Source organism: Globicephala melas, chromosome 7, assembly GCF_963455315.2.
Source record: "Globicephala melas chromosome 7, mGloMel1.2, whole genome shotgun sequence".
Lineage (NCBI taxonomy): Eukaryota > Metazoa > Chordata > Mammalia > Artiodactyla > Delphinidae > Globicephala > Globicephala melas.
Window position 1 is genome coordinate 32,946,044 of NC_083320.1, and position 26,856 is coordinate 32,972,899.

Below are 26,856 nucleotides of genomic sequence, written 5' to 3' on the forward strand. Positions count from 1 at the left end.
CTGAAAAGGCTATATACTATATAGTTCTATCTATAAGACATTCTAGAAAAAGCAAAACCATGGGAGACAGTAAAAAAAAAAAAAAAAAAAAAAAAAGGTGATTACCAAGGAGAAGGAAAAGGGAGAGATGACTAAGCAGAGCCCAGAGGATTTTTAGGACAGTGAAACTCTTCTGTTTAATACTATAATGCTGGATACATGTCACTATATATTAGTCAAAACCCAAGGAACGGGGACTTCCCTGGTGGTACAGTGGTAAAGAATCCACCTTCCAATGCAAGGGACGCGGGTTCCATCCCTGGTCGGGGAACTAAGGTCCCACATGCCAGGGGGCAAATAAGCCTGCTGGCCAAAACTACTGAGCTCGCACGCCTCAACGAGAGAGCTGGCGTGCTGCAAACTACAGAGCCTGTGGGCTCTGGAGCCCACATGCCACAGCTACAGAGAGAAAACCCACATGGCACAACAAGAGAGAAGCCCGTGCACGGCAATGAAAGATCCTGCGTGCTGCAACTAAGACCCGATGCAGCCAAAAAAATAAAGAAAATTTTTTAAAAATTAAAAAAAAAAACACAAAAAACAAGGGATGTACAAGAAGAGTGAACCTTATGTTGGTGGGAATGTAAACTGATGCAGCCACTATGGAGAACAGTATGGAGGTTCCTTAAAAAACTAAAAATAGAGTCACCATATGATCCAGCAATCCCACTACTGGGCATATACCCAGAAAAGATGAAAACTCTAATTCAAAAAGATACACACACAAAAAAAAGAAGATACATGAACCCCAATAGCCAAGACATGGAAGCAACATAAGTGTCCATCAACAGATGAATGGATAAAGAAGATATGTAGTATATATGTACAATGGAATATTACTCAGCCATAAAAAGAATAAATATTGCCATTTGCAGCAACATGGATGGACCTAGAGATTATCATACTAAGTAAAGTATGCCAGACAAAGACAAATATCATATGATATCACTTATATGTGGAATCTGAAAAAATGATACAAATGAACTTATTTACAAAACAGAAACAGACTCACAGACATAGAAAACAAACTTATGGTTACCAAAGAGGAGAGGTAGGGGAGGGATAAATTAGGAGTTTGGGATTAACAGATATACACTAATATATATATATAAAACAGAAAACCAAAAAGGACCTAGCACAGGTCCCTGTATATAGCACATGGAACTATATTCAATATCTTGTAATAAACTATAATGGAAAAGAATCTGAAAAAGAATATGTATATGTATTACTGAATTGCTTTGCTGATTCACCTGAAACTAACACAACATTGTAAATTATCTATACTTCAATTTAAAAAAAAGAGTGAACCCTAATGTAAACTATGGATTTGAGATGATCATGTGTGAATGTACATTCATTGATTTTAACAAATGTACCACTCTGGTGCAGGATGTTGATAGTGGGAGAGGCTGTGTGTGGCAGCAAGGAGAATTCTCTGTATTTTCCACTCAATTTTGCTGAGAACCTAAAACTGTTATAAAAAATAAAGTCTATTAAAAAAACAAATAACTAAAAGCTCATTGAGAGATGCATGCTGTGTTACGCCATTATTAGGAAACCTGTTCGCCACCAAACTTCCCATTTAAGTAAAAGTCACCACCGTTCTCCTAGTTACACAAACCAGAAACCTGGGCGTCATTCTTGACGGCTTCCCTTGTCTCACTCTCCACTTTCATTCCCTCCTGCTGAAAACATACCTTAATATTCTTCCCAACACTGTTGCCACCTTTCCAGGCCAAGCCACCATTATCTTTTTCCAGACTAGAGATACTTTAACTGTTCCTCTAGCTTCTATACCGCAGCCAGAGTAATCATTTGGAAAAATAAACTTATGTCATTTCACTGTTTAATGTTTGAATGGATTTCTTTTCTGCACTCTGAATAAAAGCCATGCTCTTCAAAGCTGGTCAGGTGTCTGCTTATCTTCCAACCTCAAGTCACCTCCCTCCTGCTCTTGATCATCAAGCACCAAGAACATAAGACTTCTTTTACCATGTTACCTAACAGACTTCTTGTTACTCTCTGTCTCTGGATATGGTTTATTTCCTTCACAGCTCTAGGAATTCTGTAAATTCTTGCTTATTTACTTATTCTCTCTTGACCTCCCTCACTAACCTGGAAGTTCCATGAGAACCAGAGTTCATTGGTTCTGCCTAATGTGGCATGCCTGACACCATGCCTTAAGCCTAGTAGGCAGCTGTGTACCAGGGATGGGTAGGGGGAATAGTACCCCCCTGGTTCAAACAATATGGGGATGAGTTTAAAAACAATAACAGAAACCAACTAGGACTTGCTTTGCTTTTTATTATCAACATGAGTCTTTAATTCTAAACGTCTTTAATTCTAAACAATGTCAGTGATAGACTACTCCCCCACTCAAATTCATTTTTTAATTAATTTTTATTGGTGTAGAGTTGATTTACACCCCCCAAATTCTTCTGTTGATATAAATTCTGTAACAATTGTTGCTATTGTTGAGTTTCACTAATGAAAGCTTCAAATTAGCATATTTGTATCACTTATGCTTCAATAAACATTTTATTTTACATAAAAGTTAATTTGGGCACTAAAGGAACTGCATTTTCAGAGAGACACATCAAGAGGGTTTGAAAATGGGCACTCCAAGGGAATTCATGACAGTACACATGTGGGAATCCACCAAATATTTGCTCAAAAAAAGATGCTTTTGAGAGGTGATTGGTTCAAGATGGTGGAGCAGAAGGACATACTCTCACTGTCTCTTGCGAGAACACCAGAATCACAACTAACTGCTGAACAATCATCGACAGGAAGACACTGGAACTCACAAAAAAGATACCCCACATCCAAAGACAAAGGAGAAGCCACAGTGAGATGGTAGGAGGGGTGCAATCACAATAAAATCAAATCCCATAACTGCTGGGTGGATGACTCACAAACTGGAGAACACTTATACCACAGAAGTCCACCCACTGGACTGAAGGTTCTGAGCCCCACGTCAGGCTTCCCAATCTGGGGGTCCAGCAACAGGAGGAGGAATTCCTAGAGAATCAGACTTTGAAGGTTAACGGGATTTGATGGCAGGACTTTGACAAGACTGGGGGAAACAGAGACTCCACTTCTGGAGGGCACACACAAACTGGTGTGCACATCAGGACCCAGGGGAAGCAACAGTGACCACATAGGAGACTGAACCAGACCTACCTGCTAGTTTGGGAGGGTCTCCTGCAGAGGCAGGGTGTGGCTGTGTCTCACCCTGAGGACAAGGACACTGGCAGCAGAAGTTCTGGGAAGTACTCCTTGGCATGAGCCCTCCCAGAGTCTGCCATTAGCCCCACCAAGGAGCCCGGGTAGGCTCCAGTGTTGGGTTGCCTCAGGCCAAACAACCAACAGGGAAGGAACCCAGCCCCACCCATCAGCAGACAAGCAGATTAAAGTTATACTGAGCTCTGCCCACCAAAGAAACAGCCAGCTCTACCCACCACCAGTCCCTCCCATCATGAAACTTGCACAAGCCTCTTAGATAGCCTCATCCACCAGAGATGAGACAGCAGAAGCAAGAAGAACTACAATCCTGCAGCCTGTGGAACAAAAACCACATTCACAGAAAGATGAAAACGCAGAGGGCTATGTACCAGATGAAGGAGCAAGATAAAACCTCAGAAAAACAACAAATTGAAGTAGAGATAGGCAATCTTCCAGAAAAAGAATTCAGAATAATGATAGTGAAGATGATCCAGGACCTTGGAAAAAGAATGGAGGCAAAGATCAAGAAGATGCAAGAAATGTTTAACAAAGATCTAGAAGAATTAAAGAACAAACAAACACAGATGAACAATATAATAACTGAAATAAAAAATACAGTAGAAGGCTGCCCTGGTGGCACAGTGGTTGGGAGTCTGCCTGCCGATGCAGGGGACACGGGTTCATGTCCCGGTCCGGGAAGATCCCACATGTCGTGGAGCAGCTGGGCCCGTGAGCCATGGCCGCTAAGCCTGTGCGTCCAGAGCCTGTGCTCCACAGTGGGAGAGGCCACAACAGTGAGATGACCACATACCGCAAAAAAAAAAAAAAAAAAAAATACAGTAGAAGGAATCAAGAGAAGAATAACTGAGGCAGAAGAATGGATAAGTGACCTGAAAGACAGAATGGTGGAATAAACTGCTGAGGAACAGAATAAAGAAAAAGAATGAAAAGAAATGAAGACAACCTAAGAGACCTCTGGGATAACATTAAACACAAAAACAGTCGCATTACAGGGGTCCCAGAAGGAGAAGAGAGAGAGAAATCACCCAAGAAAGTATCTGAAGAGATTATAGTCAAAAACTTCCCTAACATGGGAAAGGAAATAGTCACCCAAGTCCAGGAAGTGCAGAGAGTCCCATACAGGATAAACCCAAGGAGAAACATGCTGAGACACATAGTAATCAAATTGGCAAAAATTAAAGACAAATTATTGAAAGCAGCAATGGAAAAATGACAAATAGTATACAAGGGAGCTCCCATAAGGTTAACAGCTGATTTCTCAGCAGAAACTCTACAAGCCAGAAGGGAGTGGCATGATATACTTAAAGTGATGAAAGGGAAGACCCTACAACCAAGGTTACTCTACCCGCAAGGATCTCACTCAGATTCGATGTAGAAATCAAAAGCTTTACGGACAAGCAAAAGCTAAGAGAATTCAGCACCACCACACCAGCTCTATGACAAGTGCTAAAGGAACTTCTCTAAGTGGGGAACACAAGAGGAGAAAAGGACCTACAAAAACAAACCCAAAACAATTAAGAAAGTGGTCACAGGAACAAATATATTGATAATTACCTTAAACGTGAATGGATTAAATGTTCCAACCAAAAGACACAGGCTTGCTGAATGGATACAAAAACAAGACCCATATATATGCTGTCTACAAGAGACCCACTTCAGACCTAGGGACACATACAGACTGAAAGCAAGGGGATGGAAAAAGATATTCCATTCAAATGGAAATCAAAAGAAAGCTGGAGTAGCAATTCTCACATCAGATAAAGTAGACTGTAAAAGAAAGAATGTAACAAGAAACAAGGAAGGACACTACATAATGATCAAGGGATTAATCCAAGAAAAAGATATAACAAATATAAATATATATGCACCCAACATAGGAGCACCTCAATACATAAGGCAACTGCTACCAGTTATAAGAGAGGAAATTGACAGTAACACAATAATAGTGGGGGACTTTAACACCTCACTTAAACCAATGGACAGATCATCCAGACAGAAAATTAATGAGGAAACACAAGCTTTAAATGACACAATAGGCCAGATAGATTTAATTGATATTTATAGGACATTCCATCCCAAAACAGCAGATTACACTTTCTTCTCAAGTGCGCACAGAATATTCTCCAGGATAGACCACATCATGGGTCACAAATCAAGCCTCAGTAAACTTAATAAAATTGAAATCATATCAAGCATCTTTTCTGACCACAACGCTATGAGATTAGAAATGAATTACAGGGGAAAAAACGTAAAAACCACAAACACATGGAGGCTAAACAATACGTTACTAAATAACCAAGAGATCACTGAAGAAATCAAAGGAGAAATAAAAAAATACCTAGAGACAAATGACAATGAAGACACGATCATCCAAAACCTATGGGATGCAGCAAAAATAGTTCAAAGAGGGAAGTTTATAGCTATACAAGCCTACCTCAAGAAACAAGAAAAATCACAAATAAACAATCTAACATTACAGGTAAAGGAACTAGAGGAAGAAGAACAAACAAAACCCAAAATTAACAGAAGGAAAGAAATCGTAAAGATCAGAGCAGAAATAAATGATACAGAAACAAAGAAAAACGATAGCAAAGATCAATAAATCTAAAAGCTAGTTCTTTGAGAAGGTAAACAAAATTGATGTATCATTAGCCTCATCAAGAAAAAGAGGGAGAGGACTCAAATCAATAAAATTAGAAATGAAAAAGAAGTTACAACAGACACCACAGAAATACAAAGCATCCTAAGAGACTACTACAAGCAACTCTATGCCAATAAAATGGACAACCTGGAAGAATTGGACAAATTCTTAGAAAGGTATAACCTTCCAAGACTGAACCAGGAAGAAATAGAAAATATGAACAGACGAATCACAAGTAATGAAATTGAAACTGTCATTAAAAATCTTCCAACAGACAAAAGTCCAGGACCAGATGGCTTCACAGGTGAATTCTATCAAACATTTAGAGAAGAGCTAACACCCATCCTTCTCAAACTCTTCCAAAAAATTGCAGAGGAAGGAACACACCCAAACTCATTCTATGAGGCCACTATCACCCTGATACCAAAACCAGACAAAGATACTACAAGAAAAAAGAAAATTACAGACCAATATCACGGATGAACATAGATGCAGAAATCCTCAACAAAATACTAGCAAACAGAAACCAACAACGCATTAAAAGGATCATACAACATGATCAAGTGGGATTTATCCCAGGGATGCAAGGATTCTTCAATATACGCAAATCAATCAATGTGATACACCATATTAACAAATTGAAGAGTAAAAACCATATGATCATCTCAACAGATGCAGAAAAAGCTTCTGACAACATACAACACCCGTTTATGAAAAAAACTCTCTAGAAAGTAGGCATAGAGGGAACCTACCTCAACATAATAAAGGCCATCTACGACAAATCCACAGCAAACATCATTCTCAATGATGAAAAACTGAAAACATTTCCTCTAAGATCAGGAACAAAACAAGGATGTCCACTCTCACCACTGTTATTCAGCATACTTTTGGAAGTCCTAGCCATGGCAATTAGAGAAGAAAAAGAAATAAAAGGAATACAAACTGGAAAAGAAGAAATAAAACTGTCACTGTTTGTAGATGACATACTATACATAGAGAATCCTAAGATGCCACTAGAAAACTACTAGAGCTAATCAATGAATTTGGTAAAGTTGCAGAATACAAAATTAATGCACAGAAGTCTCTTGCATTCCTATACACTAATGATGAAAAATCTGAAAGAGAAATTAAGGAAGCACTCCCATTTACCATTGCAACAAAAAGAATAAAATACCTAGGAATAAAACTACCTAGGGAGACAGACCTGTATGCAGAAAACTGTAAGACACTGTTGAAAGAAACTAAAGATGATACCAACAGACGGAGAGATATACCATGTTCTTGGATTGGAAGAATCAATATTGTGCAAATGACTCTACTACACAAAGCAATCTACAGATTCAATGCAATCCCTATCAAATTACCAATGGCATTTTTTACGGAACTAGAAAAAAAATCTTAAAATTTGTATGGAGACGCAAAAGACCGCAAATACCCAAAGCAGTCTTGAGGGAAAAAAACGGAGCTGGAGGAATCAGACTCCCTAACTTCAGACTACACTACGAAGCTACAATAATCAAGACAATATGGTACTGGCACAAAAACAGAAATATAGATCAATGAAACAGGATAGAAAGCCCAGAGATAAACCCATGCACCTATGGTCAACTAATGTATGACAAAGGAGGCCAGGATACACAAAGGAGAAAAGAAAGTCTCTTCAATAAGTGGTGCTGGGAAAACTGGACAGCTACATGTAAAGGAATGAAATTAGAACACTCCCTGACACCATACACAAAAATAAACTCAAAATGGATTAGAGACCTAAATTAAGACTGGAAACTATGAAACTCTTAGAGGAAAACATAGGAAGAACACTCTTTGACATAAACCACAGTAAGATCTTTTTTGATCCACCTCTTAGAGTAATGGAAATAAAAACAAAAATAAACAAATGGGACCTAATGAAACTTAAAAGCTTTTGAGGGGCTTCCCTGGTGGCGCAATGGTTGTGAGTCCGCCTGCCAATGCAGGGGACACAGGTTCGTGCCCTGGTCCAGGAGGATCCCGCATGCCGTGGAGTGGCTTGGCCTGTGAGCCATGGCTGCTGGGCTTGCGCGTCTGGAGCCTGTGCTCCGCAATGGGAGAGGCCGCAACAGTGAGAGGCCCGCGTACCACAAAAAAAAAAAAATGAAAAATAAAAAATAAATAAATAAATAAAAAAGCTTTTGAAAGCAAAGGAAACTACAAACAAGACAAAAAGACAACCCTCAGAATGGGAGAAAATATTTGCAAACGAATCAGCAGAGAAAGGATTAATCTCCCAAATATATAAACAGCTCATGCAGCTCAATATTAAAACAACAAACAACCCAATCAAAAAATGAGCAGAAGACCTAAGTAGACATTTCTCCAAAGAGGACATACAGATGGCCAAAAAGCACATGAAAAGCTACTCAACATCACTAATTATTAGAGAAGTGCAAATCAAAACTACGAGGTATCACCTCACACTGGTTAGAATGGGCATCATCAGAAAATCTACAAACAACAAATGCTGGAGAGGTCGTGGCGAAAAGGGAACCCTCTTGCACTGTTGGTGGGAAAGTAAATTGATATAGTCACTATGGAGAACAGTATGTAGGTTCCTTAAAAAACTAAAGATAGAACTACCATACGACCCAGCAATCCCACTCCTGGGCATATACCCAGAGAAAACCATAATTCAAAAAGACACATGTACCCCAATGTTCATTGCAGCACTATTTACAATAGTCAGGACATGGAACAACCTAAATGCCCATCGACAGACGAATGAATAAAGAAGATGTGGTACATATATACAATGGAATATTACTCAGCCATAAAAAGGAACAAAAGTGTGTCATTTGTAGAGATGTGGATGGATCTAGAGACTGTCATACAGAGTGAAGTAAGTCAGAAAAACAAATATCATATATTAATGCATATATGTGGAACCTAGAAAAATGGTACAGATGAACCGGTTTGCAGGGTAGAAATTGAGACACAGATGTAGAGAACAAACGTATGGACCCCAAGCGGGGAAAGCAGTGGCGGGTGGGGGTGGTGGTAGGACGTATTGGGAGATTGGGATTGACATATATACACTGATGTGTATAAAACTGATGACTAATAAGAACCTGCTGCATAAGAAAATAAATAAAATTAAATTAAAAAAAAAGTTAATTTGAAGAAATCCCAGTTAGACATGCTGACTCAGCTACACACAGGAATTTCAAGAGTAAGTTTCCAATGGTTTAGAATTATTCTACTCATTTTGGGAGCAGTTCATATCTCAGACCCCTGTAGTACTACATATTCTTGAATTTAAACAGTAGATTCAAAATAAATGATAGCACGTGATTGTAGAGGTTAAGATACAGAATGATTTCTATTCTCTCACTCTATGTGATCATTTAAAGTTTTGTTTCTGTTTATAATTTAAAATGGTGAAACAGAGTGCACACTGCGAGATGTAACACTTTTATCTGGTTACTGCATAGTTTAGTTCATACATGAAATAACCTACTGAATTTGAATAATACCTTTGAAATTGAAATTCTTTAAAATTGTTATTTTTGTTATTTAATAAGCTAAAATATCATTATTCATCAATCGACTAATATATAGGCATAAGCTTTTTTCAACTTTTCAACAAACACATTAATGTAAATAAAAAGTATCAATTACGTCTTTCCTTTTTTGTACTGTATTTCATCACTTATTTATTCCTGTCATGAGTGTATAGATAGATAGATAGGTAGATAGAAAGTTCAATGAAACAAAATTTTTGCCCTCAGATTTCTTTTCTGGCCACTGTTGTTGTTCATTTCATTTCATGATTCTTATTTAAAATAAATTAGTTGTATAGAGGAGGGGAGCTAAAAAATGATCTGCTCCACATTTCAAATATATTGGATATGATGATGGTAGGTATCAAAAAATATTTGTAGAATGTGTGAATTAGTCAATTTGAAAAGTCACTAATATGTAAAAAGATTTAATCTCTTTCCAAAATAACCAGCCTAACTTTACTAAAGACACTGACAATTTTATTTCCACCTGGTAAAACTATTTACTTACAGAAGATACAAGATCAGACAAGTCAAAACATACCTACCCAGATATGACAATGAAGTCAAGGTTTGACCTAGACCATAGTCACAAAGCAACAATTTTTAAATGACCCATAAATTCTGTGAAGTAAGACACCCATTTTGGAAATGCAGACTCCTGAGTTCACCTGACAAAGGTGTATAATTGGTGAGTATAGAGAGGAGCACTGAATCTCCTGCAGTTAAGTTCCCTGGGAAAAGGTGGGAAGAGGGTCCCCTCCACTTCCCCCAGGAGAAAAGAGTTGGCAGCCTACTCAAACCACCACTTCCTTTACCTTTTGTACCCTGCTGTGTTTCTAGGACAGTAAGTTCCCTATGTTTTGCCACTTCTAACTTCTGGGTAACAACGTAAGGGAAATGGATTTTCAATTGCTCTAGGGATCAAAGGGGTTCTGGGCTTTGAGCTTCATGAATTCCAGTCACTGATCCTGTTTTCTCAGTTTTAATTTGTCTGTCTCTCTGTGTCTCTGAAACACACACAGACACACACACACACAGACACACACGCGTGTGTGTTATTAGGAAATAACGTTCTCTAATCCCAGCTACAAAGGAGCTTTGGGTGTTGGCTCTCACCTTTGAGATGTCAGTGCTGCCAAGGGTAGAGCTTATCTGAAAACTTCAAGGAACTGTTTGAATTAAAGGGAAGTTCTTGCTTTGTTTTAGTTAAAATATAATCTTAAAAAAATAAAGAGTAAGAGTTGAAACCAATTTAATTATTTTGAAACTTATAAAGGTAGAGAGATTAAAAAGTATATTTACTTCTTCCGTTTTTTAATTGAGGAATTAATTTCCTTTCTATTTGCCCACTATTTGGGGAGGAGCTTATTTACTTAGGCTAGAGGATAGCAGAAATGAAGCCCTTTAAATTTCGCTTTTGGGGGACTTTCCTGATGGTCCAGTGGGTAAGACTCCGTGCTCCCAATGCAGGAGGCCCAGATTTGATCGCTGATTGGGGAACTAGATCATGCATTCTGCAACTAAGAGTCCGCGTGTGACAACCAAGATCCCACGTGCTGCAACTAAGACCCAGCACAGCCTAAATAAATATTAAAAAAAAAAAAGTTTTGCTTTGGGTAGAGACTTATTAAGAAAGATGTAGGAAAGAGCAGCATAGAATAACATGACACAAAGACATACTGTTACTTTCTATAAAATTAACAGCTCTTATATTGCTTCAGTTTGCAGATAGTTTTCTTCTCACCCTCTCAAATTATACAAGTGCATGTTAATTCACACGATAAATGTGTTACTGAAAAGACTATTTGTACCAGAGGAGAGCCTATTAAAAAAAAAAATGTATTGGTGAATCCTTGAATCTTTTTAATTGAAGAATCACTTTCTATTCTACTAAGGCAGGTTTTCAGGTAGCAGATTTGCTTTTTAAAGAGAAGCACACCTGTATGCTGTATAATAAAACATACTCCTTTTGAATTCTAGCCTAAACTTCACTCAACTTTTGGTCTAGAAAAGCCAGTTCAGCAGGATTAGTAGCATCAATAACCTTCCCCAAGATGAAATTTTAAGTTATCCATTGAATGTTAAAGTTGAAGGTACTAAAGGTCTGATTTGGGCCACACAATTTAGGTGAAAACAAATCAGAGAAAGGTTATCAATAAATGAGGAGAGCCTTTCAAAATAAGACACATGAGAGAGAGACTTACAGGAAAGTGGAAGGGGATTTTAGAAGAAAAAACTATGGGGGAGATTTTATGTTAACTTTGAAATCTGTTTAAAAGCACATCACCAATTGTTTTCTTTGACATGAGCAACTGAAAGAATAAATATCCCAGAGTTAAAACCAGAAGAACTTTAGGTGAGAATCAGTACCAATAGGTCTTGACTTATGAAGGTGAAGGATACGGAGGCAAGTTTCTGAGGTCAGTAACACCACTCTGTACTTCTCTGGTTCAGTCTGCCGTGAAGCAGGGGATGACTTGGAGAAAATGATTTCTAAACACCGCTTCCCTCTGGTCCTCTCATTCTAAAAGGATGAAGTGAAACTTGTCTTACCTTTTCTTTCTCAAGAGTGGCATTTCTTGTCTACTTTTCCTGACCATCTCTCCTACCAAGTCAAAAAAATAAAGAAAAGCATTAAGAAAGAGAAGCCATTATAAAAACAACCAAGCAGGGTTCAAGTGATTTCTGATTATCCCATTTTGCTCAGAGATGAATGTTTGTTTTGGATTTAAAGGAAGAGAGTTTGGGTTAGGATAACACAGCTTTAAAAAATATTTTTTTAAAAGTAGTCCTCTATGCCATGAGTGAGGATTGGACACTTGTTCAGGTTTCAATGGGAGATGAAGGAAGAATGGAGAAATAAGATTAACAGTGGACCTCCTATGGAAGAAGAGTGCTCACCAGTGGAGACAGCACACTAGCTGCCTTGCTTCACAGTTTTAGCTGGGGCTGCCTCTCCTCTCAAGTTTATCCCAGTATGCCAAGCATTTCCTCTAGGTCCTTATTTCCATGTTATGCCTGGGATGGAAATTCCTGGAACAGGGAGCAGGAATCAAGGTTACAAAGATTAGGAAGGGGACATAAATGGGTAATATTAGGTAGAAGACAATTAGGAATTACTGGTTTGGGGAAGAGTCCAGGTCCCACCTAAAAGGCATTTAAATGAAAACACATTTTGAATATTATGCAGGCCAAAGAAACAGAGCTGGCTGGCTGGCTGAGTTCAGCTCCTCACTCATCCTGCTTTTACTCCTTTCTTAGAGAATAAGGGTTAAGGTAATTTCCTCTTGTATGTCAGATATGGAAATGATACAGAAAATCAAAACTAATTAAGAGGAAGGTCTAGATAGAGTGTAATTTATTGAACTTCTGCATACCCTAGGAGAGGTTATTTCTAGAATTTTAGTCACACTGAATTTAAAGCAATCCTAGTTCTGGTTTCTTACTTTAATTCTTCAAATCAGCTTTGGGCTGGGCAATATAAAATATTTTTGTGCAAATCTCTTTGTGTCACAACAGAAACAGCCCTCAAATCTCTTTGAAAGGATGGAACTTCCCCTCCTCTACCCAAATTGCTCAAAAGTCAATTACTGCCCTTTTTGGTTCTTGCCTACACAGTCTACGTGAGGATATCATTCTTTTACTTTTTAAAATTTATTTATTTATTATTATTTTTTTGCGGTACGCGGGCCTCTCACTGTTGTGGCCTCTCCCGTTGTGGAGCACAGGCTCCGGACGCGCAGGCTCAGCGGCCATGGCTCACGGGCCCAGCTGCTCCACGGCATGTGGGATCCTCCTGGACTGGGGCACGAACCTGTGTCCCCTGCATCGGCAGGTGGACTCTCAACCACTGCGCCACCAGGGAAGCCCTTAAATTTATTTTTTAATTGAAGTATAGTTGATTTACAATGTTGTTAGTTTCTGGTGTATAGCAAAGTGATTCAGTTATACATATGTATACATCCTATTTTATATTCTTGTCCATTATGGTTTATTGCAGGATATGGAACATAGTTCCCTGTGCTATACAGTTGGACCTTGTTGTTTATCCATTCTATATACAGTAGTTTGCATCTGCTAACCCCGAACTCCCAATCCATCCCTACACAACCCCTTCTCTCCTTTGGTAACCACAAGTCTGTTCTCTATGTTTGTGAGTCTCTGTTTTGTAGATAGGCTCATTTGTATCAAATTTAGAATCCACCTATAAGTGATATCATATGGTATTTGTCTTTCTATTTCTGACTTACTTCACTTAGTATGATAATCTCTAAGTCCATCCATGTTGCTGCAAATGGCATTATTTCATTCTTTTTTTACTGCTGCGTAGTACTGCATTGTATATATATACCACATCTTCTTTGTCTATTCATTTGTCAATGGACATTTAGGTTGTTTCCATGTCTTGGCTACTGTGAATAGTGCTGCTAGGAACATAGGGTTGCATGTATCTTTTTGAATTATAGTCTCATCCAGATATATGCTCAGGATTGGCATTGCTATTTTTAGTTTTCTGAGGAACCTCTATACTGTTTTCCATAGTGGCTGCACCACCTTACATTGTGAATCTATCAGTCTTGATGTTGCTAAAAATGTTCGTGTTGAAAGATGTCTTGTTTGAAAACACATGAAGTATTGAAATGTGTCACAACAGAAACAGCCCTCAAATCCAAAAAGATTTGGAAGACTGGGAAAATAATTTCTCTTTTGAGAACATGAGAAAATAGTACCTCAGATTTAGATAAAAGACAAAATAATATTAAAATTTATCCAACATTTCTGAAATAGGTAACCTGAACTCACATTTGAGTCAGGTATGATCTATTCTAGCTCAACACCCCCTGATCATTTGGGGTATTTCCATTTATCAGGATAGAGGTAGTAATGTCTCATTCTTCCCTATTTCATTTTCACATTTAGTAAAGGAGATACCAGTAGCTTCATTTACCACCTAAAATTTCGAAATAAGTTAGTTTTTAAAAAATTTGTTTATTTTATTTATATTTATTTTTGGCTGCATTGGGTCTTCGTTGCTGCACGCGGGCTTTCTCTAGTTGCGGCGAGTGGGGGCTACTCTTCGTTGCGGCAGACAGGCTTCTCATTGCAGTGGCTTCTCTCGGTGCAGAGCACGGGTTCTAGGTGCATGGGCTTCAGTAGTTGTGGTTCGTGGACTCTAGAGCGCAAGCTCAGTAGTTGTGGTGCATGGGCTTTGTTGCTCCACAGCATGTGGGATCTTCTCAGACCAGGGCTCAAACCCGCGTCCCCTGCATGGGCAGGTGGATTCTTAACCACTGCACCACCAGGGAAGCCCCCAAATAAGTTCTTATAATTGGGGAACTTCCTGTCAGTTTACACATCTGAAGGCATCTTAAGTAAAAAAAAAAAACTGGACCTGTTTTCCCTTCTTATGATACCATACAGAGTAATACCGAAGGCTGCTCAACAATTCTGAATATTGATATGACTGAAATTTTAAGGTAGATAATAATCAGAGAAGAGAAAATATAAGGAGGAAAAATAATCAGAAATTGTGTCCTTGAAAAAAATATCAAGAAAGCCAAAGTAAAAATGGTTTTAAAAAAACTAAAACCTAACTTTGCTTATAAAATGCCTTTATAGAACTCTGCTAAACTTTGATCGAATTCTGGCAAATGCCATTGTTCCATGAAAACGTTCGAACAACTAAGGATTAGTCACCTCTTCCAATGTTTCAGGAACTGTACACTATGTTTCACTGCAGGACTACAGTGAAGTCATAAGAAGGTCATGTTTGTCAAGTCCTGGCTCTGGTATTTGTTTCTTCTGGAGAGAAGGGAACCTGTAGACTTTCTGCCTAATAGCCCAAACATTCTTAGTCAACGAAATGCACTGGACTCTTCTAATGTAAATAGTGTTCACAGAGCCTGTCCTGCTTATTATTCATAATCAATAAGAAAACATTATGAACCAAATTTGAGACATCTAGTCTTTGAAAAGAATGGAGAGGCCTCCAGTTCTTAGAACATGAAATAAGAGAGCCTCCTGGTGGTCAAAGTGGTGCACAGACTTGCTGCTGGGTACCTGAGGAACAGTGATTTTACTGTTTTTTTTAACATGACCAAAAAAGTAGAGAAAAAGACACTATAGTAAAAAACAAAAAAGATAAAAGCATTTAACTGAAGGACCTATTTCCCAAACCCACTTACTCTAGCTCACTTTTTCTAAAACCATGCCTCCTGAATGTAGTTTATAGGTAATAATGGTATTCATTTATTTAAAGCTCTCTGCATTTATATATATAAAGCACACCCACACATTCCTTCAGTGCTTATCACTTTGGTCAATTTTAACCCTAAAGATGTGCCACGAATATCACAAAATAACTTACTGAATGACCTTAAGATAAATTACTTTCAAGCACCCAGAGAACTCAGATGGACTAAGAAGCCTGATTAAGAGAAGTCAGGTGAGAATCTAAAATATTTTAAAAACTATTTTGGTATCAGCATATCAATCAAGTTTGGTATTTCAGAGACAGAAAACACTGATAAGACTCCCTCCCTGAAGCAAAAAGCTGACAATCCAGTAAGGAGATAAACAGCAAGTAGCTGTAAACTAGAGTCGAGTGGCAGAAGGTAATGCTAGAAAGGGAGTGGCTGATGCACGGTAGACAACTTAGAATTTCAGGTCGAGGAGCATGAACCATTGGCAACTTGATAAGGGTATTGACAAGATGATTGGCAGCAGAGTATAAAATTGCCTGGAGTAGGGAGAAAACAACAAAAAAAAGAAGACTAAAAGCCTATCGAAACAGTTATCTAATTTGAACCTTCCCTGCTTGAATTCTTCCAGTGGCTTCCAGACAGGTCCAAACTCCTAGCATAGTATGCTAGCCCTTCTGTGTTACAGTCTTGTCTGTGTCATCTGGGTTCCTCTGGATCATCTTTCTCCATACCATCACTTAGAACCCCAAACTCTACTCCCATCTAACATCCTCCCACCCCCCAGTAAAAGCTCCACCCTCTCCGGCCTCTAGGGCTTTGTGGGTGCTGCAGCTTCTGCTTAGAGGGCCATTGCTCATTTCTAAACTAATTCTTACTTATATTTTAAGACAGTCAGGAAAGTTATCTCAAAAGGAGAAATTGCCTCTGACTCAGTAAGACTGGATTAGGTATCCTTGCCATGTACATCCATAATACCCCTAGTTTTCACTCGATCACAATACTTATAATCTGTACTGTAATTTTCTCCAATTAAAATTTTCTCCAAATCTACTGTGAGCACCTTGAGGGTGGGCTGTGTCTTTTATCTCCCACTACAGTGCTTGCTACACAATAGGTGTTCAAAAAAGTTTTTTGATGCTCCTTCAAAAAAGGAACTTACTGGTCACAACTGAAATTGCATTTTGTTTGCAGTTCCTCTCCTGCCCCCAGTAGAGTCACTTTCCTTTTTAATCTATCCTGCCCATCTGTCAGTCCAAACTTCTTCAAATTACTTCTATCAAGGTCTTTCCTTCCTAAGAAACTTTGGCCTCCCTATTGTCTATGACAGCAAGTCCAAAACCTGGTTTTCAAAAGTCTTAATGTCTGTTTGGTTCTACATGTTCTGCTTTATTTCCAGTCTCTATTCTCCTTTATTTCTGGTCACTTCAGATATTCTGCCTTCACTTTTCCTACTGAAATCCCAGCTGTCCTTTCAAGACCCAGCTCAATAATCATTTCCTCATTGAAGTCTTCCCTGGCTCTTCAAACACATATTGAACATATAGTTTACCACTTATTTGGGCACTTACACGTCATCTTGATTGGATGTAACCTCTTCCTGGGTGGGCCTTCTCTCCTCCACAAGATGGCTGAAGTTCCTGGGGGGCAGGAATCGTATCATAATCAGTACAGCAGTAATGATTCAATTTCAAGAAAGTGAATAATAACACATTATACCAATAAAATGAAAGCTGCCCAAATATGGAATTGGGACTTTAATTTGAAAAACACCAAGAATAAAGAGGTAGATTAGTTACTATCTAAGTTTGTCCTTTGCTGAGAGATATATAAACTGGGAAGACGGATCACATAGGTGTAGGTGTAAATGAGAATTTTACTTGTGGTAAGTCATTATTAAAAGGTTCAGCAGGTCATTACTATACATTTCCTCCAGGTCATCATATTTTCTCTGAGGACATTTAGTTATCATCTTGAACATTACACAGTGGGTTCTGTAGAGGACTGCAATGTTACTCTGTAACATCATACATATAGTAAGGTTGGGAATGTGAGTCAAAAGGAAAAAGGTAATCCAAACCTATTATCCCTACAATATTATGTAAGGTGACAACAGAGCCTATGGGAGTAGACCATGCTTTTCCTCAAGCAAAAGTTCCCTTGGCATACATGGTTGTCCTGTGGATCCTGCTCCAGGGCACTTAATACACTGAATTAATCTAGAGTCAAAAACAATATGTTGCCTTCACAAGCTCGTATTTCATTTTAACAAGGCCTTCTAAAAATACAAAAGTCTTGATGAATTGGGCAATTGGGATTGACATGTATACATTGATGTGTACAAAACTGATGACTAATAAGAACCTGCTGTATAAAAAAATAAAATAAAATTCAAAAATTAAAAAAAAATACAAAGGTCTAACTGAAAAGATTATTTGATGATGTGAAGCACAAATGCAGTGTCAGGCCAACAGAGATAGTTGTTTTGGTACCTGGTAACTTTTCAGTAATCTCAAATTGTTTCATGTATGTTCCTGGCTACTCTATTTAGTCACTGGGTCATTTCCATTTTTATTTTTGAGTTTCTCTTCCTACAATTAGAAACTGAAAACTGTAGTTCAAAGCAAAATGGAAAATACATTAGAATCTCATCTTTACCAGTTCTGTGGTTTTGGGCAAGGTGTCTGACTTCTCTGAGCCCAGTTTTTTAATTTATAAAATGGGAATAATAATATGCATTTTGTAGAACTGCTGTCAGAATTATCAACATATGTAAAATAACTAACACCATACCTGGCATATAGTGAGTGTGCAACTATTATTCTAATGTTAGTTGATTTTTTTTTTTTTGATGTATCATACTGAGTAATGAAAGTCATATTAGATGGAACATTTACTCTTCTGGTGCAAAATACCTAAAATAACACACTAACAATCAATTTCTGATGACCTCATAAAATCAAAAGATACAATCACTGTTGTCATTAATATGATCTTTAATAAATGGAATAATGCACCATTTTACAGCAAGCCATTTTTAAACCTAAAGAACTTTCTTAAAATCTTCTTCTCCAATGTCTCTGTATCAATACAATCTTTTTATTTAGGTTTATATATATCAAAGCATTTACTTACAGTTATTCATAGAAAACTCTTTAGTGGCTTAATGTCAGCTTTCATAGTGGCATCAATAGATAATACAAAAGAAAAGTGATTTGCTTTATTTCATACTCACACCGATCCATCAAACACAACTTATACAGCATAGCAAGGTCTCAGACGGCTTATACAAAAGCAAAATAACCGAAAGCAATTATTCATAAAATTCATATATGATATTCTATTGGTAATGTAAGAGCAAAACACACCAACAAAAGATACCCGTTAACAAGAAAGAGGGTTCTGAGGAATTGCCAATATTTTTCAGCCTTTCTTATATCAGAAAAGCATCCTCAGAAATGAATACTCTGTAGCTTATGTTTCTCCTGTCCATTCAGAAAAAGCATGGCAGCTACACATTTCCATATTTCAGCTACTACAACACCCTAAGAGTTAGTGTATTTTACAATTATCCACTTATCTTCATTTGAAAAATTATCAACAGAAAATTAAGGATGATTCCAGCTTATACAAACACTTATACAATATAATCTCCATGGAAACATGACAAGGCATACAAAAACTGTTTAAATAAATAAATGTGACCAGAAAAAGAAAAGCCACAGAAGCCAAGCAATTCAATATTAAACCAGGACCTATCTTTGAAGCTCATCTTTTATTAATTCAGTGTTCTTACTGTTAAGTTTCTTTAAAAATATGTTTTCCCTATCACACTTAAGAGGATTGGTAATAAGGTGGAGAGCCTGAGACAAGAGACCGGTTACAAATAACTTCACTGCAAGAATTTTAAGTATACATATACAGCTTACCAATTTGGAGCTTAAACTTGTCTGAAAGAAACATTCTATTTGGATCTGACAATGTGATAAATAGGTTACCATAGATTACCTTCTCGAAACCATCCAAGCTACTACGAAAGCTATAAACTCACTAGTTCACTTTTAGAAGACAGTTTAATAATGTTAAATTACCTCTGAAAAATTTTATCTCAGAGGAACTTTATCAAGTTCTCCAATTAACAACACAAAACAAAATGAAACAGTTTGTCCCATCATGTATAACCATTTAACCAAAGAACAGAAATCGTTTGAAGACTGTGCTTCAACTCTAAGGCCTAAATATGCTGCAACATCTAGACAGTTAGTTGAGTCATTTCCCTCTATCCAGTAATTATAAAACTGGGCAAGTTTTTATGATTAATGAAAGCTGATATTATATTTATGTAAATGAAGTCAAATCATAAGATGAAACGTTAAATGAACTGTGTGTGCAACAAATTCAACTGTATCTAACTGCTTGTTTGCTATCAATTGAAGTTTTTCAGTGTGCAAAGGGATGAAAAGGGCCCTGAGTTTTTAAGTAATATTATGTCTATAGAGCGAGTCTAAAACAGGAAGATGGTTCTGAAATCTAAAGGTACAAATAAAATGTAAAAAACCCACATGTTGTCTTTTAAAACATTAAAAACAAAAACAAGTTGCAGTTTAAAATACAGTAATTTGCTTAAAAGTTCAATCATAAACTGGACGCCCTAATGATGTGATAAGATTCCTTGTCTCTTACCCAGATTTTAAAATCTGGGTCTCAAATCAAGTTTAAAAAATGAATGTTACAACATTTAATAGTAACACTATGAATATCACAGTAATAAAGGAATTAGAATTTTCAAGATATAATATTTATTTTAGGCATGATTTTAGTAAACAGCATAAATTCTTCTGAAGTATTTACTTTTCAAATGTTATCAGCCATGAGATAAAATCCTAAATTTTTCCTTATATGCACAAATACTCAATTTTAACCAGCCACTTAAAAGTTAAATGAAACTTGTTAGAGTCCAGTCTATGTTGCAAAACTATGATGAGTATTTCAAAAGTGGTCTGCAAAAATGTTCGTAGATAATACCTGATTATTGTAGGGTTTGCTTTTGAAAGTTAATATTGTATTTTGTGTTTAATATTTGATACAAAGAAATATGTACAATGTTGTGGCTCAATCATAATGAATGCTAAGCGTGCTGCAATAAAGGTTAAAAAAGAATAGCAAAATGATATACAATTTTGTATGCACGGCTTTTTACTTATAAACTAATGAGAGTATAAAATCATAAAACTCCACAATAGAAAATGTTAGATAATATAAACTTAAGTGCTGATTTGCTGACAATCTGATGGTTGGATCCACTGTCAAATGGTAACATCTTAATTCTCAATTCTATCCTATTTAACTATTACTTAACTGGAGTAATGAATTTGAATATAACAAAATATAATTTTAGGTGTTCTTAAATATAAGTAGGTATTAAAATAAAACTGAGGAGAAAATACTAAAGGAACCAAAGCAATTCTGTCTGAAGAACTGAGACTTAGGTGTTGAGAAGCCTGAAGTACACTGAAGAGTAACGGATATAAAATGAATCAGGAGGGAAGCAGAATAGATATGAAGAAAACTTTCCTGACACAGAAGATTGCAAGTCAGATAACCAAGGGACAGAGTAAGTGAAGACAGAAACTAAGAGGTGAATGAAGGAAAGTAACAGGGAGGTGCATCAGAGTGCCCTGGGATTTTTTCTTTTCTTGTATGTTAGTTTAATCTGGGAACCTGTAGAAAATCCTTCTTTTGATAATATTTGTGTAAACTAGTTTAAACAGTGATTTGCCAGATTTACTTAATCAAGGATTATATTTAGGAATGGATCACTCAAGGTAGTTTTGGCTAAAGTTTACATAGTTCAGAATCTAAAAGTTAAAATGCACTCTTATTTGCTGAAGAGCAAACTGACAGTAAAAGGTATGAATATTTAGAAACTTCCTAGTCTGAAAAAGACTCCTGGGGTGTCTGTGGAACTGTTATACAATTTCTAGGATAACTGGTCTAGATAATCAACTAACATGTGTGTCCAGATTTTAAGTTTAAGAAGTTAGCTTGGAAGATAGAGTAATATATAAAGCAATCTGTGAATAGTTATGTAATAACCTGCATATAACTGGTAGTAAGTTTAACATAAATATATAAAATGTTGTATAGAAATAGAATGTAATCTCACATTCTAGGAACTAATTACCTCCAATGAAATATTCATTTTTATAAGAAAAAAAAAACCCAAAAAGTTTGTTGAAAGTTTTTTCCATTTTAAATGACTTTGAAGAGAGAGGTTTATAGAATGAAAAATTCAGTAAATAGCTGCAGCCTATCAGGTGTTTCATTTGGCTTTAGAAGCAAAATTAGAAAATATTTTAAATAAAAATACTTGCCGAATTTTACGATAACTCCCACTGAAACACATACTTACTTGAGTGTTCCTACCTTTCTTTAATTATTTTCACATTCAGAACCAACACACATTTTCCGGAACAAGTGGATACCTGAAAGGAAGCTATACAAGTTGCTATATAAAAAGGACATTATCCTTCTATCCTTCCTACATCCTCTTCAATTAGTTCTCTGGATTAGTAAAATTTTCTAAAGTCACTTTTAAAAGCAGAAATTTTCAAAATGAAGTGAAAGGATTGATGAGACAAAGTGAACATTAAATTAATTCCGTGAAATCAAATATGGAATCAATTTAGGAAAAGGTCTTTGTTCCCATAAGCCTTCGCTTTTCCCTTAAAATTTACTTTACCTTTAGTTCTGCAATATAAGAATGTCAGGAGTGAAGAGAAATGAAATGATTTTAAGATTCATGATGGCAGATGTGGGATTGAATTTTGCCTTGAATTAGTAATTTTTTCTCAAGCAACAATCACTACAGACATATCTGTACATCTCCTTTTGTTTGCCTAATTTCTAAAGTCATTAAGGTATCTGGTTTGGTTTATATACAAGCCACAATTGTGTTGGGGTATAATGACTAAATTTCTTACAAAATGTCAGTCCATTATGCATACTGTCATACAGTGTATAGGCAGTGTGGTGTCAATGAAAGAGATATGAAGAGAGCAAGCCTAGGTTAAAAATCACAGATTTGTCAAATACTAGATGTGGACCTCGGGCAAATTACTTAGCTTCTCTTAGCTTCAGTTTCCCCATCTGTAAAATGGGAATATTAACTATAATCCTCATACGGTTGCTATGAGGAGTAAAAGAGATTATGTGTATATATATATATATATATATATATATATCTCCCAGCATTCAGTATATAATAAATGGCCAATTAGTATTAGTATCTACTCCTTTGCCTTCCAATAACTTTTTACACCAATATTTTTTTCCAATTATGCATTTAAAAAGAGGGAACGGAAAAAAAAAAAAAAAGAGGGAACGTTTTAGGAATTATAATTAAATCATTTTGTCTAAACTGAATTCAAATCAAGTTCTTTCAATGACTTAGTTCTGGTATACAATTAGGATAGTTAAGGGAATTAATATTAGACTTTGATTACCTATTATGATGTTTTTAGGGTTATAATACTTTTAAGGTTGAATTTTAGTATTTTTTCATTAAATGAATAGCCTTTAATTCAAAGGGACCCAAATGCTTTTCTACATGCAAAATTCTGTGATGGAAGTTAAATATTAGATTTAATATACATTATTATTACATGAATAAAGGTTGCAAATGAGTATTTTAAATAATCTTGCTTGCTTGTAACAGCAAACAGATTCTAAAAAAAAATGAGTCTGATGTACAATTTAATTTAAAATTTATTAGAATGATCTACACTATTTCTCCTACTTTTCCAAGAGCCTACTAATAAAAACATGGGGAAAGGAAATTATTTGTTTTAAACATGCTCGCATAAAAATGGGAAACTATAAGGAGTTCTTTAATTTGGTATACCAATTTTTGAAAGCATTTTACTATTAAACATCAAAAAATGCTGAAAACCTTACAATTAACTGGCCAAAACACAGTGTAGTAGAATGTAAGACAACTCTTCTGTCAGGAAAAATCAGTTAGACCTCAAATGGTCATCTACCTTCGATGCTTCCAATTGGAGAAGGAATATAATTTATTTGGACTCAGAGATGTTCTAGAAATACTTAAAAGTAATATCCTGGAATGCAGTTGAAAGCCGTTGAAAATCAAGAGAACCAAGTGAAAATTCATTGGAAAAAATATAAATAATTCATTACATAGATAAAAAAATAAGAAAATGAAAAATTTTTATGCTAGATGACTGAAAAATATGTTAAGGATCTGAATCAAGAGAAAGGCCAATAAAATACAAAGGGTGGAAATCCTGGGTACTAGCAAAATAATGTTAATTCTAAATTCAAAACCACATTCAGCAATCTAGCTAAACATCTCACTTCATAAGATCACAGTAGATGGCAAACAAAAGAAGGCTTATATGCACAAGTCATAAATATTTTGGATAGCAAATTGGGAAATTTAGGCTGTCTTTAGCTAAATGATGTGGATAGAGGAATATGAGTGAGAAAATTTTGTTCAAGAGATAAAAACCTCAATCAGGAATTTGGGATTTGTGTTTTCCTCTCAGCTTTTTTATCTCCCAGAGAAATCTTAGAACTTAATTAATGTCTATTAAGTACTTGAGAATCTGGGAAAAAAAAAAGTGAGATCTTCACTGTTTGCAAATTGATAGAAAACGATTTGTGCTCATAAAAAAAGTCCCTTATTTGACATAAAGTGCTTTATTTAAAAAAACATGCAGAGATTGTTTTAGAGATGATTATCAGTAATGAAAGAAGCAAAGGAAGCTTAAAAAAAAACATGATTTGAATATACATAATGTTATCACTAAAAGGTACATTCTAATATAATGTAAATAATAAATGCTCACATATCAAAGATGATATGAAAAACTGGCAAATGGAAAAATTATGAAAATAGGATTAGTGAAGAACCAGTTTTGAAAAGAGAGAGGTTAAGTCTCAGGCTGCTCAAAAATGATAGGTTTGGCAGCAATCCTTCCTTCCACAGGGATTTGGCATGCCAGTTGAATGATTTTTCCACACAGTGTTTTAGGTCATGGGAAGAGGAATCATTTTCAGATAAAGTTACCAGGCTTTGCTTGGGAAAAGAAAAAAAAAAGATACTACAGGTTCAAAACTATGAATTACTTTTGAAGTTATTTTAAACAGGATGTAATTTTATTTGAGTCAAACATGGCCTATTCAGAGAATGAAGGCTATAATACTATATTGTGTTAACCATCTATCTACTTAAAAATTCCATATAGGTATAGCTCTATAAGTTTTCTGATAAAAATGTGCTACTTAAATGAATATGGAACATGAATATACATATAAAAAATAAAATAAAATGGAAAACAGCTAATATTTGACTTGCTCATTGTTCTACGCTCTTACGAACTTCCAAAACCAGAACCAAATATGTTTATTAAAATGCCTGGAAGGAAATGTTTAGGATTTGGAAGGATAAAAGAAATGGCATTTCAAATTAGGTTTTGGTAGTTCCTTCTTTAGAGCCCTTTGAGACAATGTTTTTGCATTCTCCATAAGGAGAGAGAAAGCAAGAAATCAGGTAGCTGCTTTCTCTTGTGCAAAAATTCACTGTCAAAGAACTGACCTGCTGAAAGTATGGAGGATGGGGGAGGAAAATGTTCATATCTTGGAAGAATGCGTATTCTGTTAGGAAGAGAACTTATGAGAAAGCTACTTGTGGCCTATAGACTATTGCACATTCAAACAAAACACAAGAGAAAAGAAAGTCCAACAGATAATGTGTTCAGGAACATATCAACATATAAACTAGCTTGTGCCCAGAAATAAAACATGGATACTAGACACCACTGCAGTCAAACCTGTATTAATTTGTTTCTGATTTAATGACCTTTAGAAACTGGTCCAAACTGATTATCAGCAATACATTGTTTTTGCTTTTTTTTCTTAAAAAAATATTTTGAGACCACTTTTGATACACACACATATAATTCTGTGGTCATAACAGACAAATATAACTTTAGCGAGACTAAACAAAAGTGCAAAACTTAAAAAAAACAAAATTAAAAAATATGGAAGCATAAGCTAAATTTTTCTGCATAGCTGAAATCTATTTAAAGCAAGTCCTTGTTGCAGGGGTGGGAGGGGTACTGACAGGAGAATAAAGCAGTTTTTTTTAAATGTCTTCTGCATGTTTAAATGATGCAAAAAATAATTTCACTCCATAGGCTTGGAAACATTTCACAGACAGTTCATTCCTATATCTTTTGACACCATGGTTGTGGCAGTGCCTCCTTCTGCAAGGTAAACAGCGGTGCTGGATTTGGAATGAACTGCCCTGTCTTTGCCATTGTTGTTGACCTCACAGTCCAGTGGTTCAGTGGAGATGACCCAGGTGGATGGGCGCCACCGTTTAAGAGAATAGGGAGTTTTCACACGTTTCTTGATTTTTTCACCAGATCCTGATTTGCCATCTTGTGTTGACTCACCTACTGAAAATAAAAGTGCAGAAAAATGAACTATATATAAAGAAACTATTAAAAAGTAATAAGTTAGGGTTGTAACTGGAAAAGAGATCAAACTAATGTCTACAGGAGGAGCTAATGGACATTTCTTGAAATTTATGATGCTAAACAATATTTTTCTAGGCAAACCTTAACCAACTTACTTTTGATACTCTGTAAGCCCAACGTTTTTATAACTGGTTGAATTATTCCACAGGGCAAGGAAGAAAATATAGAAAAACCACAAAAAGCAAAAACAGGAGAAAATTCCAAGTTCTCAATTGTATTCTCAAATCCTTTGGTTATTGGTAGCAAGCCTAACTTGGCAAAATGCATTTAATCATTCTACTTCATGATCAAAGTAGGCACCTGGAATATAATACTTTTCAGAAGAGTGACATAAACACTACAGTACAAATTTTCTAGTAATTTCCCATCTCAAACCTGACAAGACATTTTACTGATATGGAACCTTGCCATAAGGTATGTCAACTTTTCTATAATACAAGCCACTCAAGCAAGGGGCTAGATTCTACTGATTTTGGACAGCTGAATCCCTTTAGCCCATTTCTTAGTCCTTGACAACAACCATAAAACATGACTTAGTTGTTTTTTTTTTATAAGTGCTATCGGTCTAAAAGAGAAATCATTTTGTACAATGATGACTGTTAAAGATTTTGGTGAGCTCTCCTGTC

General features: G+C 36.2%; 1 protein-coding gene across 2 annotated transcripts in view; it reads right to left on the minus strand.

Moving 5' to 3' along the window:
• Positions 1–18,643: 18,643 nt before the first annotated feature.
• Positions 18,644–26,856, minus strand: part of BMPR2 (bone morphogenetic protein receptor type 2) — a 201,305-nt gene continuing 193,092 nt past the window's right edge. For both annotated transcript variants that reach the window (XM_030854423.2, XM_060302041.1), the window contains one exon: positions 18,644–26,149. In XM_030854423.2, the coding sequence (XP_030710283.1) occupies positions 25,899–26,149 (251 nt within the window). In that variant the 3' untranslated portion in view covers positions 18,644–25,898. The remainder of the gene's footprint in view (positions 26,150–26,856) is intronic.